The sequence below is a fragment of the Eschrichtius robustus genome, chromosome X (assembly GCF_028021215.1).
Source record: "Eschrichtius robustus isolate mEscRob2 chromosome X, mEscRob2.pri, whole genome shotgun sequence".
Lineage (NCBI taxonomy): Eukaryota > Metazoa > Chordata > Mammalia > Artiodactyla > Eschrichtiidae > Eschrichtius > Eschrichtius robustus.
The window spans coordinates 60764590-60781484 of record NC_090845.1 but is presented as its reverse complement, the minus strand read 5'-3'; the positions used below and the strand labels follow the sequence as shown (position 1 = coordinate 60781484).

Here is a 16895-nt window from a genome sequence, read left to right as displayed (position 1 = left end):
CTCAGGGCCAGGAGCTCAGCCATGGATCCAGTAAGCGGCTCTAGGCCTCCACCAGGAAACTCCTTACCTGGGCCTCCCTTTTAGTTAGGAACCGAGGCCCCCTCATTCCTCTCACCTTAGGCCTGGAAGTAGCTGGCTTTGGAGTCGACAGTCCCGGTTCTAAATTCCGGCTCGGCCACCTCTAGCCTTGGACAAAGCCCTTACAATCGCCGAGCCTCAGCTTCCCCGTCTAAACATAAGAATTGCTACCTCACCAGCTTGTTCTGAAGATACAGTGAGAGAGTAGAAGTAAAGTACCTGGCTTATGATAGGTATTTGACAAATGTTAGTCCCCTCCCCACACTCCGGGCTTGCCCCTCCAGCCCCACTCCCAGCAAGCTCTGCCTGATTCCTGCCAGAGATCCTTGGGGGTAAGGCTGGGACCAGATCTTGGCAAGAGCTTGGCTTGGCTCTGGGGAGAAGAGAAGGGAGCTGTGTCCCACGGTAGACAGCCCTAATCCCTGAAACTCAGCAGGAGGCATGCAAAGGGAAGCTGAGCCAGGGGAAAAGATGAAGGGCGGGGGCAATTGGAGGGAAAGAGGAGGAGGCAGGTGGCTTTGGAGCCTGTGGAAAGTCAGGACAGCGGGGAGAGGGCCAGGCAGCATGGGGTCCCAGCCGCTGGTCCAGGCGGTGCCAGATGGTTGGGAGAGACAAAGGAGGAGGCCGCTGGGCTGCAGGCTGCTTCGACATCTCTCGATGGCAACTCCTCTTTGCTCATCCCGGGGCACAGGACCTTGGGACCCCCAAGGCTCTAGCAGGCAACTCAGTCCAGCCCCATGCAGCTCCAGATGGCTGGCCCTCCCCACATCCCTGCTCTGTCCCCACTTCCTTGAGCTAGGTCCAGAGTTCACTGCCCTCATTCTCTACCTCCACAAACCAAACCCCTGATCCCATCTCCCACTGGGTTCCCTTCTGATCCCTTATTCCCCGCAACCCAGAGGCCCCTAAAACATCTCTGACTTTACCAATTATTCCTCACAAGAAATTCCCCTCTGCCTCCAAAGTCATCAGCATGAGTTGCCACAAAGAGGCCTTTACTTTTGGGTTCCAGGCTCTGGCTGAAATGTACCCACTAGCTCACCTGCCCCCTTGCAACCAGGAGCACCCCTCAGAGAGATGCCGAGCAGGGGTCAGGGAAGTCTGGGGCCAAGAATGGGCTTCAGTCTCTGACTAGGGTGAGGACTGAGTCTGTGACCAGGATCGGAACTGAATCTGTTCCTGGGCTCGAGGCTGAGTCTGTGACCAGGTTTAGGGATTTATAAGTTTCTTTTGGTTGTAAGCAACAGAACTCAACTCTGGCTAACTTGGGCAAAAAGTAAGACTATATTTCAAAGATATTGGGCTGGTTTTCAGAGTTGATTGATGTGAACATGACTCCACTCCAATCTCCCCAGTCTCTGTGTGTCTCTTTTGAGTTTCATATCCACAGGAGAGAAGTCCAATTGGCCCAGCATGGGTCAGGAATCTCTGCTCCAGGATCAGTCAAGTCAGCCATGCTGTAGGCCACACGTTGCTGGTGGAAACAGGAAGAGTTCCAGTCTTTGGGGAAAACAATCTGGTTCCATCCACTAAAATTAAAAAACATATATCATTTGACCTAGCAATTCTACTTCTGGGACACCATTCCATGGAAATGAAAGCTCTGGCACCTAAGGACCTATACGTACATAGACATGTGTTGCAGCATTGATCATAGCATTTAAAAAACTTGAAAATCATAATTATTTATCAGTAAGTTGATGGCTGAATAGATTATGGTACATCCACATCATGAAACACTAGGCAGCCATTGAAAGTTAGTAACTAGAGTCATACCAATCAATTTCAGGGAGTGTTATTGAGTGAGAACAGCAAGAAGTGACAGAATGAAATTAGAACACTGCCTAACACCATATACAAAAATAAACTCCAAATGGATTAAAGACTTAAATGTAAGAGCAGACACTATAAAACTCTTAGAGGAAAACATATGAAAAACACTCTTTGACATAAACCACAGCAAGATCTTTTTTGACCCACCTCCTAGAGTAACGGAAATAAAAACAAAAATAAATAAATGGGACTTAATTAAATTTAAAAGCTTTTGCACAGCAAAGGAAACCATAAACAAGACAAAAAGACAACCCTCAGAATGGGAGAAAATATTTGCCAATGAAACAACAGACAAAGGATTAATCTCCAAAATATGCAAATAGCTCATGGAGCTCAATATCAAAAAAACAAACAATCCAGTTAAAAAATGGGCAGAAGACCTAAATAGACATTTCACCAAGGAAGACATACAGATGGCCAAGAGGCACATGAAAAGATGCTCAACATCCCTAATTATTAGAGAAATGAAAATCAAAACTACAATGAGGTATCACCTCACACCAGTCAGAATGGCCATTATCAAAAAATCTAGAAACAATAAATGCTGGGAAGGGTGTGGTGAAAAGGGAACCCTCCTGCACCGTTGGTGGGAATGTAAATTGATACAACCACTATGGAAAACAGTATGGAGGTTCCTTAAAAAACTAAAAATAGAACTAACATATGACCCAGCAATCCCACTACTGGGCATATACCCTGAGAAAACCATAATTCAAAAAGAGACATGTACCACAATGTTCATTGCAAGTACTATTTACAATAGCCAGGACATGGAACCAACCTAAATGTCCATCGACAGATGAATGAATAAAGAAGTTGTGGCACATATATACAATGGAGTATTACTCAGCCATAAAAAGAAACGAAACTGAGTTATTTGTAGTGAGGTGGATGGACCTAGAGTCTGTCCTACAGAGTGAAGTAAGTCATAAAGAGAAAAACAAATACCGTACGCTAATGCATATATATGGAAACCAAAAACCAAAAACCAAAAACAAAAAACTGATGAATCTAGTTGCAGGGCAGGAATAAAGAGGTAGACATAGAGAATGGACTTGAGGACATGGGGTGGGAGGGCGAAGCCGGGGTGAAGTGAGAGTAGCATCGACATATATACACTACCGAATGTAAAATAGTTGGCTGGTGGGAAGCAGCAGCATAGCACAGGGAGATCGGCTCGGTGCTTTGTGATGACCTAGAGGGGTGGGATAGGGAGGATGGGAGGGAGGCTCAAGAGGGAGGGGATATGGGGACATGCGTGTATGCGTATAACTGATTTGCTTTGTTGTGCAACAGAAACTAACACAGTATTGTGAAGCAATTATACTCCAATAAAGACCTATTAAAAAAAAAGAAGTGATGATATGTATATATATGATCTCATTTTAATAAAAAAGGACAAAAATCCACACATGTATTGCACATGTGTATATATATATATATATACACACATAAGTATACGTATATCTGTATATGATTATACAAGTATGAAAAAAATGAAATAATGAATACTAGGTTATTAATATAGGTTATGGGGAGCAGTGATATAGGCAGAGAAGAGAGATAAGTAAAACTAGAAAGAAGAAAAGACTATAATTTTACAAAATATGCACATAGGATTCTTTATGAGTGTATCTAAAATTATATACATATTTGTGTATAATTATAAAGATGTTACCTTAAAAGATTTTAAAGAAGAGATGAATAAAAATATACCAGTAAAAAATTCTTATCAAAAGAAAATTGGGTAGCAGGATCACTGACAAGATTGACTTTAACACCAAAAGTATTATTAGAATCAAGGAGAGTCATTTCTTAGTGATCAAATGAACAATTCTCTGGAAGATGGGGCAGTCCTTAAACTACATGCCCTCTATGTGTTTGAAAAGCGTATATAAATGCTATTATGCTGTGAATATCTTCTGACATCTTTTTTTTTTCATTCAATATTATCAGATGTATCCATTGTGATACATGTAGATTTAGATTCTGCATCTTAGTTGCTGTATAGTAAGTATTCTACCATAATAATTATTCATTTCTCTTTTGATAAAGATTTAGGTTCTTTCTGTTCTTTTACTATTAAAAACAATGCTGCAATGAATAGAATTGCACATATTTCACTTCAAATCATGTGCAAGGATATTTGTAAGTGAATTCCTAGAAGTAGACTTTCTGGGTCAAAAACTATATGCATTAGTAATTTTGGTAGACATTGTCAACTTGCCAACTAAGCGACTCTACCAGTTTACTTACCCATACCCCAGAAATGTTTGAAGGTTCCTGAAGCTCCACACCCTCCACCACACAGTGTTTACAAGCTTTTTCATATTGGTCAGTCTCACAGGTGAAATGGTATCTCATTTTATTTTTATGAATGAACATCTTCTTGTGTGTTTCAGTGGCATTTGTATTTCCTTTCCAATAAAATGTCTATTTGTATCCTTTGCTCATTTTAACATTGGTTTGTGGGTCATTTATTGATTTACAGGAGCTCTTCATGTATTTGGGAAATGAGGCCTTTGTGAAATTAGCAGAAAATATTTCCCCCAGGTTTTCATTTATTTTTAAATTTCCTTAGAATTGTTGATTTATAGACTTTTTTTTTTGCCTGCCAGAACATTTTGTTTTTGTGAAGTTGAAACTTTCCCTTTTTGGCTCCTGTACATTTTGTCAACTTATAGAGGTCTTCTCTACTTCAGGCTTATAAAAAACATTCCCCCATGGTTTATTTTAAGTACTTTTATAATTTCATATTTACATTTAAAGAAAACACCAGCTAGAAGATATTTGCAACTGTACAAATATAACTGACATCTGGTATCCAGAACATAAATAGAATTCCTAGAAATCAATAATAACAAGACAAACAACCCCAATAGAAAAATGGACAAAATATATGAACAAACAATTCAGAGAGGAAGAAATCTAAGTGGCCAACAAATGTGAAAAGATGTTTAACCTCTCTGGGCTTCCCTGGTGGCGCAGTGGTTGAGAGTCTGCCTGCCAATGCAGGGGACACGGGTTCGAGCCCTGGTCTGGGAAGATCCCACGTGCCGCGGAGCAGCTGGGCCCGTGAGCCACGATTACTGAGCCTGCGCGTCTGGAGCCCGTGCTCCGCAAGAAGTAGAGGCCGCGATAGTGAGAGGCCCACGCAACGCGATGAAGAGTGGCCCCCGCTTGCCACAACCAGAGAAAGCCCTCGCACAGAAACGAAGACCCAACACAGCCATAAATAAATTAAAAAAAAATACTTAAAAAAAAAAGATGTTTAACCTCTCTACTAATTTAGGAAAAAGCAAAGTCAAACAACAGTGTTCCATACTCATCAGCTTGACAACAATTTTAAATTGTGAAGGTATCAAGAATGGTGGGATGTGGGGAAACACTGATGTGAATAAACTGCAGGTGGAACAATAATTGGTAAAAACCACTTTGGAAAACAGATTGGCAATATCTACTGAAGTTGAAATGCTCCTGCCCCCTTCTGCCACAATGACCCCTACCTCCTGGAACTCCTGGCCTTATGTAATCCCTTCTCCTTGAGTGTGGGCTAGACTTAGTAATACACTTTTAATAAATAAAATATGGTAAACAAGTGTTGGATGTCACTTCTGAGATCTGCCTTGAAGAAATGTTAAAAGTTCTTCAGAAAGAAGAAAAATGATATGGGTCAGAGACTTGGATTTGCATTAAAAAAAAGGGAGGAGTTTTTGAGAAGGAATAAATGAAGGTATAAATAAAATCTTTCTGTATTCTTATTCTAACTGATCCAACGAATAGCAGTTTCATCAAAAAATAATAACAACAATGTATTAGATGATTACAGCTTATGGATAAGGGAATGATAGCAATGTTATAAGGGACACGAGAAAGGAATTGGAAATATTCTGTTATAAGGTGCCTGCACTACCCATGGAGTAGTATAGTGTCATTTGAAAGTGGGCTTGGGTCAGTTGTAAACATATACTGCAAACTCCAGGGCAACCACTAAAAAATGTAAACATAAGAAATATTGTTGAAATTCTAAGAGAAGAGAGAAAATAGAATCATATAAAGTGCTCAATTAAAATCAGAGAAGGCAGAAAAAGAATGGAAGACTCTCCCCACAAACAAGAGAGAAACAAAGAACAAAGGCAATGAATAGGAAACAGTTACAAATGTGGTAGATACTAATCCAACTATATCAACAATCACTTTAAATGTGAGTGGTCTAACTACACCAATTAAAAGGCAGAGACTATCAGAATGGACTTTTTAAAAAAGGCCCAACTATATGTTGTCTGCAAGAAACCTATTTTAAACATAAAGACACAGATTAAACGTAAATTAAAGAGAAAGATATACATGCTAACGTTAATAAGAAGAACACTGGAGTAGCTATGTTAATTCCAGACAAAGCAGATTTCAGGACACGGAAAATTATCAGGGATAAATACGGACATTACATAATGATAAAAGGGGTCAATTTGCCAAGAAGACATAACAATCCTTAATGTGTATGTGCCTGACAACAGAGCATCAAAATACGTGAGGCAAAAACTGGTAGGACCACAAGGAAAAACAGATGCATCCACTATTATAGTTAAAGACTTCAACACCCCTCTATCAGTAACTGACAGAACCAGCAGGCAGAAAATCAGTAAGGACATAGTTGAACGGAATTGCATCGTCAATCACCTGGATCTAATTGACATTTATAGACTACTTCATCCAACAACAGCAGAATACACATTCTTCTCAAGCTCACATGGAACATTCACGAAGATAGACCACATCCTGGGTGATAAAACACACCTTAACAAATTTAAAAGACTAGACATCATACAAAGTGTGTTCTCAGACCACAGCAGAATTAAATTAGAAATCAATAACAGACAGATAGCTGGAATCTCAAAATATTTGAAGATTAAACAATGCACTTCTAAATAACACATGGGCTCAGAAGAAATCTCAAGAGAAATTTTTTAAATTTTTGAAATAAAATGAAACTAGAACTTACCAAAATTTGTGGATGCATTAAAAGCAGTGCTTAGAGGGAAACTTATAATATCGACTGCGTATATTAGAAAAGGAGAAAGATCTAAATCAATAATCTCAGCTTCCACCTTAGGAAACTACAGAAAGAAGAGCACATTATATCCAAAGTAAGCAGAAGAAAAGAAATAATAAAAGAGCAGAAATAAATGAAATTGGAAACAATAGAGCAATAGAGAATATCAATGAAACAAAAAGCTGACTCTTTGAAAAGATCAATAAGATTGGTAAGTCTCTAGCTAGGCTGACCAAGGATAAAGGAGAGTAGATAAAACTAATATCAGAAATGGGACTTCCCTGGTGGCGCAGTGGTTGAGAATCTGTCTGCCAATGCAGGGGACACGGGTTTGAGCCCTGGTCTGGGAAGATCCCACATGCCGCAGAGCAACTGGGCCCGTGAGCCACAACTGCTGAGCCTGCGCGTCTGGAGCCTGTGCCCCGCAACGGGAGGGGCCGCGATAGTGAGAGGCCTGCGCACCGCGATGAAGAGTGGCCCCCGCACCGCGATGAAGAGTGGCTCCTGCTTGCCTCAACTAGATAAAGCCCTCGCACGAAACGAACACCCAACACAGCTAAAAATAAATAAATAAATAAATAAATAAATAAATAAATAAATAAATAAATAAATAAAAGTTAAAAAAAAAAAAAAAAAGAAATGAAGGAGGAGCCATCACCACTGATCCTGTGGACATTAAAAGGATAATAAAGACATTATGAGCATTTCCATGCCTACAAATTTGATAACTTAGATGGACAAATTCTATGGCTTACTTTTGATAAATAGGATATGGCAAAAGTGTTGGGATGTCACTTCTGAGTTTAAGTCGTAAAAGAACTATGTCTTCCATCTTATGTGCTCTCTGGCTCTCTCTCTCACCAGCTGCCAGGTTGTGAGGAGACTCAGGGAGCCTATGGATAGGCCCGCATGACAAGGAATTGAAGCCAGAGAGCAACCACACGAGTGAGCTTGGCAGTGAATCTTCTGAAGCCTACCAACAGCCATGTAAAAGAGCTTGGATGTGGACCTCCTACCCCAATTTTGCCTGCATATGAGACTGCAGCCCCAGATGACAGCCTGAGTGCAACTTCATGAGAGACTCTGAGCCAGAGACACCCCAGCTAAGCCATGTATAGATTCCTGACCTGTGAAACTGTGATATAATAAATGTCAGTTGTCTTAAACTGCTAAGTTTTGAGGCAATTTGTTATACAGCAATAGTTAACTACTACATACCCTTTGACCCAGAAATTCTACTTCAAAATACATACACTAGAGCAGTTTTTTCTAATCTTTCTTCACATCATCGCATATGTTTAAAATGCTAATATGTGTACCAGCTCACTGGGATGAACAGAGCCTGCTCTTAGCCAAAGGGAACAGCCCCCAGGGCAGCAGCTGCGTGAAGCCAGGCCCATCTTTCTGGAGGGCTAAGGGAATCAATATATTAGAACCCCCATTACCCAGCTGGGAAGGTCTGCCCCAGAGAAACTTTTCAATATGGGCACAAGGAGACATGCCCCAGGATGTTCATTAAATCCTCACTTATAACTGCACAAAACGGGAACAACCCAAGTCCATCAGCAGGCAAAGAGATAAAGAAATTGGATAATTCATGCAACAAAAGTCCGTACAATGATACATTATAGTAATATCATATTGGAAAATGATATAATCATATTCAGTAGTTAAAATGTATGACCTAGATCTAAATGTATCAAATCGCTAACAAAAAATAATATTAAATGAAGATTTAAGTTTCAAAAGGCTATATTTATTATACCATTCACATAATGTAAAATACATAAAACAATAATGTATATCGGTTACATATATATATATATATATATATATATATATATGTAGAAAAAAGGAAAAAAACATGCACAAGAGAGAAACTTCTAAATGGTGCTTTTTTGGGTAAAAGAAGTAAGATAAATAGGATAAAGTGAGAGCTTCAACTGCAATATTTTGTTTCAAAAACAGAAGAATCTGAGGATCCGAAGAAAATAAAATGTGCTTGGTCTGTGTGACAAGTACATGTGGGCAAAAGTACGTTTAATTCTCTGAACTTTTCTGTATGTTTGAAATATTTTAAATATTTTAAATAAAAAATACATTATTTCTTGAGTACAAAAATACATATACATTAGATGAGGCTTATTAATTGGGTTGTGGAATCTCTCTGTATCCTTATTTATTTTGCAATCTATTTGCTCTATCTATACCAAAACAAGTGTACTTGTACTACTATAATTGCAGACTTTCTGATTTCTATAATTAGAATTTCTATAATTCTAACAATATTTGCCTCATATATTTTGAAATTACTTTGTTTGGCATATAAAGTTTAGTGACTATATCTTCTCGGTGAATGAAACAACCTGATTTGTTTTCTTTAATGCTTTTCACTTTGAGTTCTTGATTTTTCTGATATTAACGTTGCTACATGTCTCTTTCCTTATCTTTTTTTCTTTCTTTCCAAAATTCCTTCCTTCCCATCCTTCCATCTTTCCTCCTCTCCCTTCCTTCTTCTTTCTTTCCTTCCTTTCTGCTGGTATTTAACTGGCATATATATTCTATTCCTAGTTCTGCTTTAGGTGAAGCATATAAACAGCATATAACTGGATTTCTAAAAACTAAATGCTAAAACTAAAATGAGAGTTTGCTTTTTTATTTTTAATGGGAGATGTTAACCCATAATACATCCTGACATATTTGTATTTATTTCTGCTCCCCCCCCTTTTTTAACATACTTTCTTGTTGCCTCCCATCCCATTTCTGCCTTTTGTTAGATTGAGTTTTTCTCTTTGTTCTATATATTATTTCTTCAACGGTTTGAAAGTTATACATCCTATTTCTTTTTTTAAAAAAATTAATTAATTTATTTATTTTTGGCTGTGTTGGGTCTTCGTTTCTGTGCGAGGGCTTTCTCTAGTTGCGGCAAGTGGGGGCCACTCTTCATCGCGGTGCGCGGGCCTCTCACTATCGCGGCCTCTCTTGTTGGGAGCGCAGGCTCAGTAGTTGTGGCTCACGGGCCTAGTTGCTTCGCGGCATGTGGGATCTTCCCAGACCAGGGCTCGAACCCGCGTCCCCTGCGTTGGCAGGCAGATACACGAATATTAGAGATATATGTAAAGCGCAATTTAAAAAAAAAAGATTTCGGAGTTCAGTAAAATTGTGTAAATCCAAAAGGCATAGCTATAATATTTTGAAGGGCAATGCAATTACGAATATGTGAACCCACGTTGTGCTGCAATGATTGATCATTTCTTTTGGATAGAGAACCTCGATTTTGTGATTAACAGCAACAAATTCTACTGTGAACAGTTCAATTTGCTTCAACCACCAGGTTAAAAAAAAGTCAGCTGACTGCAACCCTAAGTACCGTGATACTTCCACTACAGATCATAACATAGAACATAAGATAGGATATATTAATATCATTACTTTCACATCAGAACGAATCAGAAAGAATTTGCGGATTTCATTTTATTTCAAACAACAACAACCACCCAAAGCCCAGAACAGAAGGGCAAATGACTAAATGTTTAACATTTGTTAAAGCTGGCTGTTGGTTACATTTTTTGCTGTCCTTTTCTGTATCCTTGACGATTTCATCATTTCAAATGAAATAATGTTTTCGAGCCCACCCTGATTTGTCGAGAGCAGCTGCCGCCCCCGCCACATCAAGGGGGCGGGCCGCCGCGACGCTACAATCACTTCCGCCGCCGCAGTCGCGCCCGTCCCGCCGCTGTCTGGAGGGGGAGGAGCTGGAGCCCCGGGAGCAGCGGCTCTGGCGGTTGTGGCGGCTGGAGGTCCGAGGGATCTGCTCTTCCCGAGAGCGTGCGGGGGTCGCGACTGGGTGAGTGAAAGGCTGTTTATTTCCTCGATCCCTCCAGACGTGGCGATGGGGCGAGTGGCCGGGCGTGGGGCGAGTGGCCGGGCACCGGGGCGAGGATGTGGGGGGGGGGGGGCTCTAAAGAACAGATTTTCGGGCTCGCCCCTCGGGAAGGGGTGGGGCGGACGCGGGACCTGACCGCAGAGGGAGGCCTGTGCCCTGCACTGGCCCGATTTAGGGCTCCATCCTCCATCCTCCGGCCCCTTACGTGTGGCTCGGTCCCCGCTCGGGTGGTTTGAATCGCTATTCGAGAGGGGAGTGGTGGTCGCGGCCCTCTCCGCCTGTCCTCCCCTCTCCTCCTGCCTCCCTTCTTGGCTCCTCTGCGGAGCGATCCGTGGCCTTTCTTTCCCCATTTTGAAGTTGTTTTGATGAATGGTAAATGGTGAAGATTTTTAGGCAAATATATTGTTACCAGGAAAAGAATTGTCAGAAAAACAAATAATTCCCAGGGAAAGACTATAACCCCACACGCCCTTTTCTTTCTTCTTTTCCCCCTTCCCTGCCACATCGGTTTGGATCTACTGTTTGAGCCGATAAACCTTTCCCCGTCTCATTATGACATTGCGGACCCCCTCCCATCCCCGTGTCTCGCGTGCGCGCGCAGGGACACATACACGCACATGCCCGCACATACACACATACACGCACATGCGCGCGCGCGCACACGCATGCACAAAAACCTTCCATTGCGGCTGCCTTACCGCCGCCCCCCCATACTCAAGGTTCCTTCGTGTCCCCCTCCCCCACACATGCTTGGACAGACATGCACACACACCCTCTCACACACTGTCACGCTCTCCAGTGCCTTCCCCTGAGAGAGACAGAGACAGACTGACACACAGACACACACACACACACACACACACACAGCCTCACACTCTCCGGTGCTTTTCCCTGCCTCTCACCGCCTGCCACATACACACCTCCAGAAGCATCCCCCTCCTCCCTCTGCCTCTTCTTGCTCTGGTGAGCACACACAACACACACACACACACACACACGCACACACACACTCCGTGGGCCACCTTACCCCCTGCCTGCCACTTACACAGATTGCTGGCTCCTCTTTCCCATGCCACTTACATGCATACGCACCCACACGCTCTTTTACATTCCCCTCTCAGGTGCTCCCTGTCTGCTACCTATGTGCCTACACAGCCTCCTTCGCTGGTCCCTGCCATGCACACACACTCACATAAATCCTTCTCCAGGGACAGCCCCCTCTTCCTGCTCGCCACATCCATGCATAGAGACATTCTTTGATTGCTGGAGCCCACCCGCCTGCCCGCCTGCCATACGCACATCCCTCTCCAGTGCTGTCCCCATATCGATGCATTTGCTCACACTGACCCTTCTCCATTGTTGCCTCCCATTTTGATGAACACACGCACACAAACTCAAGGACACCCCCTGTTCAGTGCCACTATACCCTTCCTGGCTTGCCACAGGCACATAAACACAGGCATTCCTCCCTAGAGTTCCAGCCATCACACACCGGAACCACATGCACATTCTCTTTCTATCGTACGTACACATGCCCCTCTACCCTGAAGCCACCCCATCCATGCCTGTCATTTTCATACCCACATCCAGAATGGGTCTCATTCTGCCTGACACTCATGCCTCTTCCCAGTGCCACTGTCACCTGCCCTTTCCCCCTACAAATACAGGAGTCTCTCCACTTCATGATTGCTGGTCCCCCTTCCACCTGCCCCTCTCCTCCTGACAGACACGTAGCCACTCTCGCATACACAGTGATGGTGATCTATATTTTCCACCCCTATTCCAATTTGCATTTCTCCTGTATGTATACAGGACTCAGAAAAATGCAGATACCCCATAAAAAAAAAAAACCCACAGCTGTCTTTCCTCTTCCCATGTTGGCACAATTCCAGTGCTTCACCTATCTTCCCAGCGTCCAGTCACCCCTCCCCCATCTTCCGTCAGATTCTCCCCTAAGTCTGGCTTTCCTACAAACCCAGTTTTGTAATTATTTTGCCAACATTAAAAATGTGTCCCAGGTCTACACCTGACAGTCACTGGAATGCTACTCCAGGCCTTAGAAGAAAGTGAAACTAATTTTAAAGGCCCCTTATTCTTTCTGTAACCTGCCTGCTGAAGTGAAAATAAATCTCCCTGCTCCTTTATTCCGAACTGATTTGACCTTCCCATCTCCAAAGCGTGCGCAGGGAGCAGGAGCCTTTCCACTCAAGCCCCAGCTGTACTGGAAACCCTCCTAGGTCAGAGCAAATGGGTCAGGAATCTAGCAAGCCTGTATGGCCCAAGCCAGCAGGAGGGTATCAGTCCAATACAGGCAGGAGGTATGGAAGAAGGCATGCTTATGTCAGTTTCAGGCCATCCACGAGCCAGCAGGAAAGGATTTCCGGCCAGAGAAAGACGTCATCCGAAGTCCCAATGCACAGATCAGCCCCCAGTCAAACCACCAAGAGGAGCCGATCACCATTTTCCACCACTCGTCGTAGTTGGGACGACAGCGCGAGCTCGGGAACCAGCCTGAATGTTGATAATGAGGACTACTCCAGGTACCCGCCCAGAGAGTACAGGGCTTCGGGGAGCAGAAGAGGAATGGCTTATGGACATGTTGACTGTTTTGGGGCAGACGATAGTGAGGAGGAGGGGGCTGGGCCTGTTGAGCGAGTGCCAGTGAGAGGGAAGACTGGCAAGTTTAAAGATGATAAGCTGTATGACCCAGAGAAGGGGGCGAGGTCTCTGGCTGGGGTGCCCCCACAGTTCTCTAGTTTTAACCGTGATGTGAGAGAGGAGCTTGACAAGTTAGACCCAGCCCCTGCAGCACGGGGCTCTGCCAGCAGAGCTGAGTTCCTGCAGCCAAATAGCATGGCCTCTCAGCCATCTTCTGCTGATGGCAAGGTGGTCACAAATGACAACAGCCTGGAGAGGGAGAGACGGGAGCAGAATTTACCTGCGTGTCCCAGCAGGGCTCCTGTGAGTATTTGTGGTGGTGGGGAAAACACCCCAAAGAGTGCAGAGGAGCCGGTGGTGAGGCCCAAAATCAGAAATCTGGCAAGTCCCAACTGCGTGAAACCAAAAATATTTTTTGATACTGATGATGATGATGATATGCCACACAGTACTTCCAGGTGGAGGGAGACTGCCAACGCTGATGAAGGCCACTCGGATGGCCTGGCAAGAAGAGGCAGAGGCGAGAGTTCAGGTGGCTACCCTGAGCCGAAGTACCCTGAAGACAAGAGGGAAGCCAGGAGTGACCAAGTGAAGCCGGAAAAGGTGCCGAGACGGCGACGAACCATGGCCGACCCTGACTTCTGGACGTACAGCGATGATTACTACAAATACTTCGAAGAAGACTCTGACAGTGACAAAGAGTGGACTGCGGCTCTGTGTCGCAAGTATCAAGGTCGGGAGCAAAATCTGTCGTCCAGTGGCGAGAGCTGGGAGACTCTGCCAGGAAAAGAAGAGCACGAAGCCGAGCAAGCCAGAGTGAATGCCAGTGCCAGCGCCAGCCCCAGTGCTGGTGCCAGTGCTGGCAGCAGTGGCGGCAATGAACTTGAAGAAGTTCGAGGGCCATCTCTCCAGGAAGAGGAACGGGCAACCACCGAAGAAGGAGAAGTTCCTTGGCTCCAATACAATGAAAACGAGAACAGCAGTGAGGGGGATAATGATTCCGGTCAGGAGTTTCTGCAGCCCAGCGTCTTCATGCTGGATGGCAACAACAACCTTGAAGATGACTCCAGTGTCAGTGAAGACCTCGAAGTGGACTGGAGCCTCTTCGATGGGTTTGCGGATGGGCTGGGGGTGGCTGAAGCCATTTCCTACGTGGATCCTCAGTTCCTCACGTACATGGCACTTGAAGAACGCCTGGCCCAGGCAATGGAAACTGCCCTGGCGCACTTGGAGTCTCTCGCGGTGGACGTGGAGGTGGCCAATCCACCAGCCAGCAAGGAGAGCATCGATGCTCTTCCCGAGATCCTGGTCACGGAAGATCACAGCGCGGTGGGGCAGGAGATGTGCTGCCCCATCTGTTGCAGTGAATATGTGAAGGGGGAGGTGGCAACGGAGCTGCCGTGCCACCACTATTTCCACAAGCCCTGTGTGTCCATCTGGCTTCAGAAGTCAGGCACTTGCCCCGTGTGCCGCTGCATGTTCCCTCCCCCGCTTTAAGACCAAGGCTCTTTACTCCTGGTCTGATGATTTTCCCCATCTGAAACCCACAATACTGCAGGAGCCCTCTCCAAATTAACCATTGAAATGAAATCAATCAATCAGTCGATTAATCTCCACCTGTCGATTCCTTGTGATTATTTCCAGCGTGAAAACGGTTGTGTACGATTGCACTGAAAAAAAATCGTCCCGTGTTTTAGAGGTTAGAAAGGGAAAACTAAACTTTCTAAATGCTACTCGCAATTGCAGTAAAAACATACATTTTCTAACCTGAACAGTGAAATAAGTTGCATTTGTTTTTTTCAGTAGAATATGTTGCTGTTGATTGTAACGTCAAGTTTATCTGTTAAATTTGTCCAAAAGGCATCATCATTTCTGTTGCATGTTATGGGTTAATGTTCCTGTAATTGCAGTGCCGTAAAAGCTTATTAAAGTTCTCCTTTTGGTTTTACATGGTATAGTGGAATTGTTTGGTTTTGTCTAAAACGGTGGTAACTAAGTGACTTTATAATTGATCTCTTGCATTTGCATCCGAAATAGGGTTTTTTGGTGTTCCCACTAGGAGAAAAACTTTAGTTTCACTGGAAATGCTGACTCCAACAACAGCAAAAGTAAGGGTAATTATTTCTAAGTAGGGGTGAAGTGTATGGTTGTCAGGCTACTAAAGGGGCAAAGGTTGAGTAGAGAATACTCTGTCAGTCTATGAGAAGGAAAGAAACAGTGAGAAAGCATAGTAAAAATAATGATGGTAGGAATACATCCAATTGGAGTGTAGGGGTGAAGGAATTAAAATCCCCTTTTAGAAAAAAGCAAGTCTCAGAGGAAATGGGTAAAAAAAAAAAAAAGCTGTATGCTGATTGTATACATTAACACAGTGACACAAAAGGAACAGAAAAATATATGCCAGACAAGTGCTACGAAAAACAGAGGTACCCACCCACACAAAGTGAACAGGTTTGAACATTTAGCCATATTGGCTTCAGATCTCTCTCTCTCTCTCCAATAAATGTACACTTTCAGGCACAGGTGAAGTTCTTCACCCGTCATATTTACCTTCCTCCACAGAGGTAAGCACTACCCAGGAAATTGTTTTTTTACTTCTCGTCTACATTTTTAGATGTGTGTGTGTGTGTGTGTATGTATTTGTGTACATATGTATGTATATGTGTGTGTGTGTGTATCTCCATAACCAATATAGAGTGTTTGTTTTTTAAATGGACATAATTGCTAGAATGTATGTATCGTTTTGCAACTTGCTTTTTTTCACTCAACATGGCTTTTGAGATTTAGCCATTTTGATACATGCCTTCTAACTGCTGTATACTAAATATTCCATTGTATGAACTACCACAAGTTATTTATCTATTTTCCCATTGGTGGACATTTAGGTTCTTCCCAGTATTTTGCAGCAATGAACATACTTAAAAGATGTTCCTTTGTGCACACGTGTGAATTTCCCTAGGGATAAGTATACGGAGGTGAAATTTGGGCATCTTAGGTTTAGAGCATCTTCATTCTAACTAGATATTGCCAAACTGCTCTCCAAAGTGATTGTACTAATTGACGCTCCTCCCAACAGTTGGAGAGCTGTTTTCAGCTCCAACAGCTTGGCTATTGCTAATGATCAACCTCACTGGCAATCAGTGCCGTGTAAATTAACTCGACAATGAAACCGATTGTGTCCATCAGAAAGCAATAGTTTTTCTTCGTGATAATATCTAGTTTGGGCTACAAAGAGAAGAAATGGGAGCACTCGTGCTGTGGGTGTGAATGTAAATGATAGCAGCCTTTTCAGGGGGGCAGTCTGGGGAGTAGCTTGCTTTCAGAACGTAAAGTGGTACGTGTCCCTGAGCGCAACTTAGATACACCGGTTGTATCGAATTAATACTA

General features: G+C 43.3%; 1 protein-coding gene across 3 annotated transcripts; it reads left to right on the top strand.

Moving 5' to 3' along the window:
- The first annotated feature begins 10688 nt into the window (after positions 1-10688).
- Positions 10689-15456, top strand: PJA1 (praja ring finger ubiquitin ligase 1). Of its 3 annotated transcripts, none has more exons than XM_068533912.1 (2): positions 10689-10811; positions 13202-15456. In XM_068533912.1, exon 2 carries the CDS (start codon positions 13263-13265, stop codon positions 15003-15005), a length of 1743 nt encoding a protein of 580 aa, XP_068390013.1. In that variant the 5' UTR covers positions 10689-10811; positions 13202-13262; the 3' UTR covers positions 15006-15456. The 3 variants fall into 3 exon arrangements, with proteins under 3 accessions (XP_068390013.1, XP_068390012.1, XP_068390014.1); XM_068533911.1 differs by having other exon boundaries at positions 13196-15456; XM_068533913.1 differs by lacking the exon at positions 10689-10811 and having other exon boundaries at positions 13098-13390; positions 13958-15456.
- The last annotated feature ends 1439 nt before the right edge of the window (positions 15457-16895 follow it).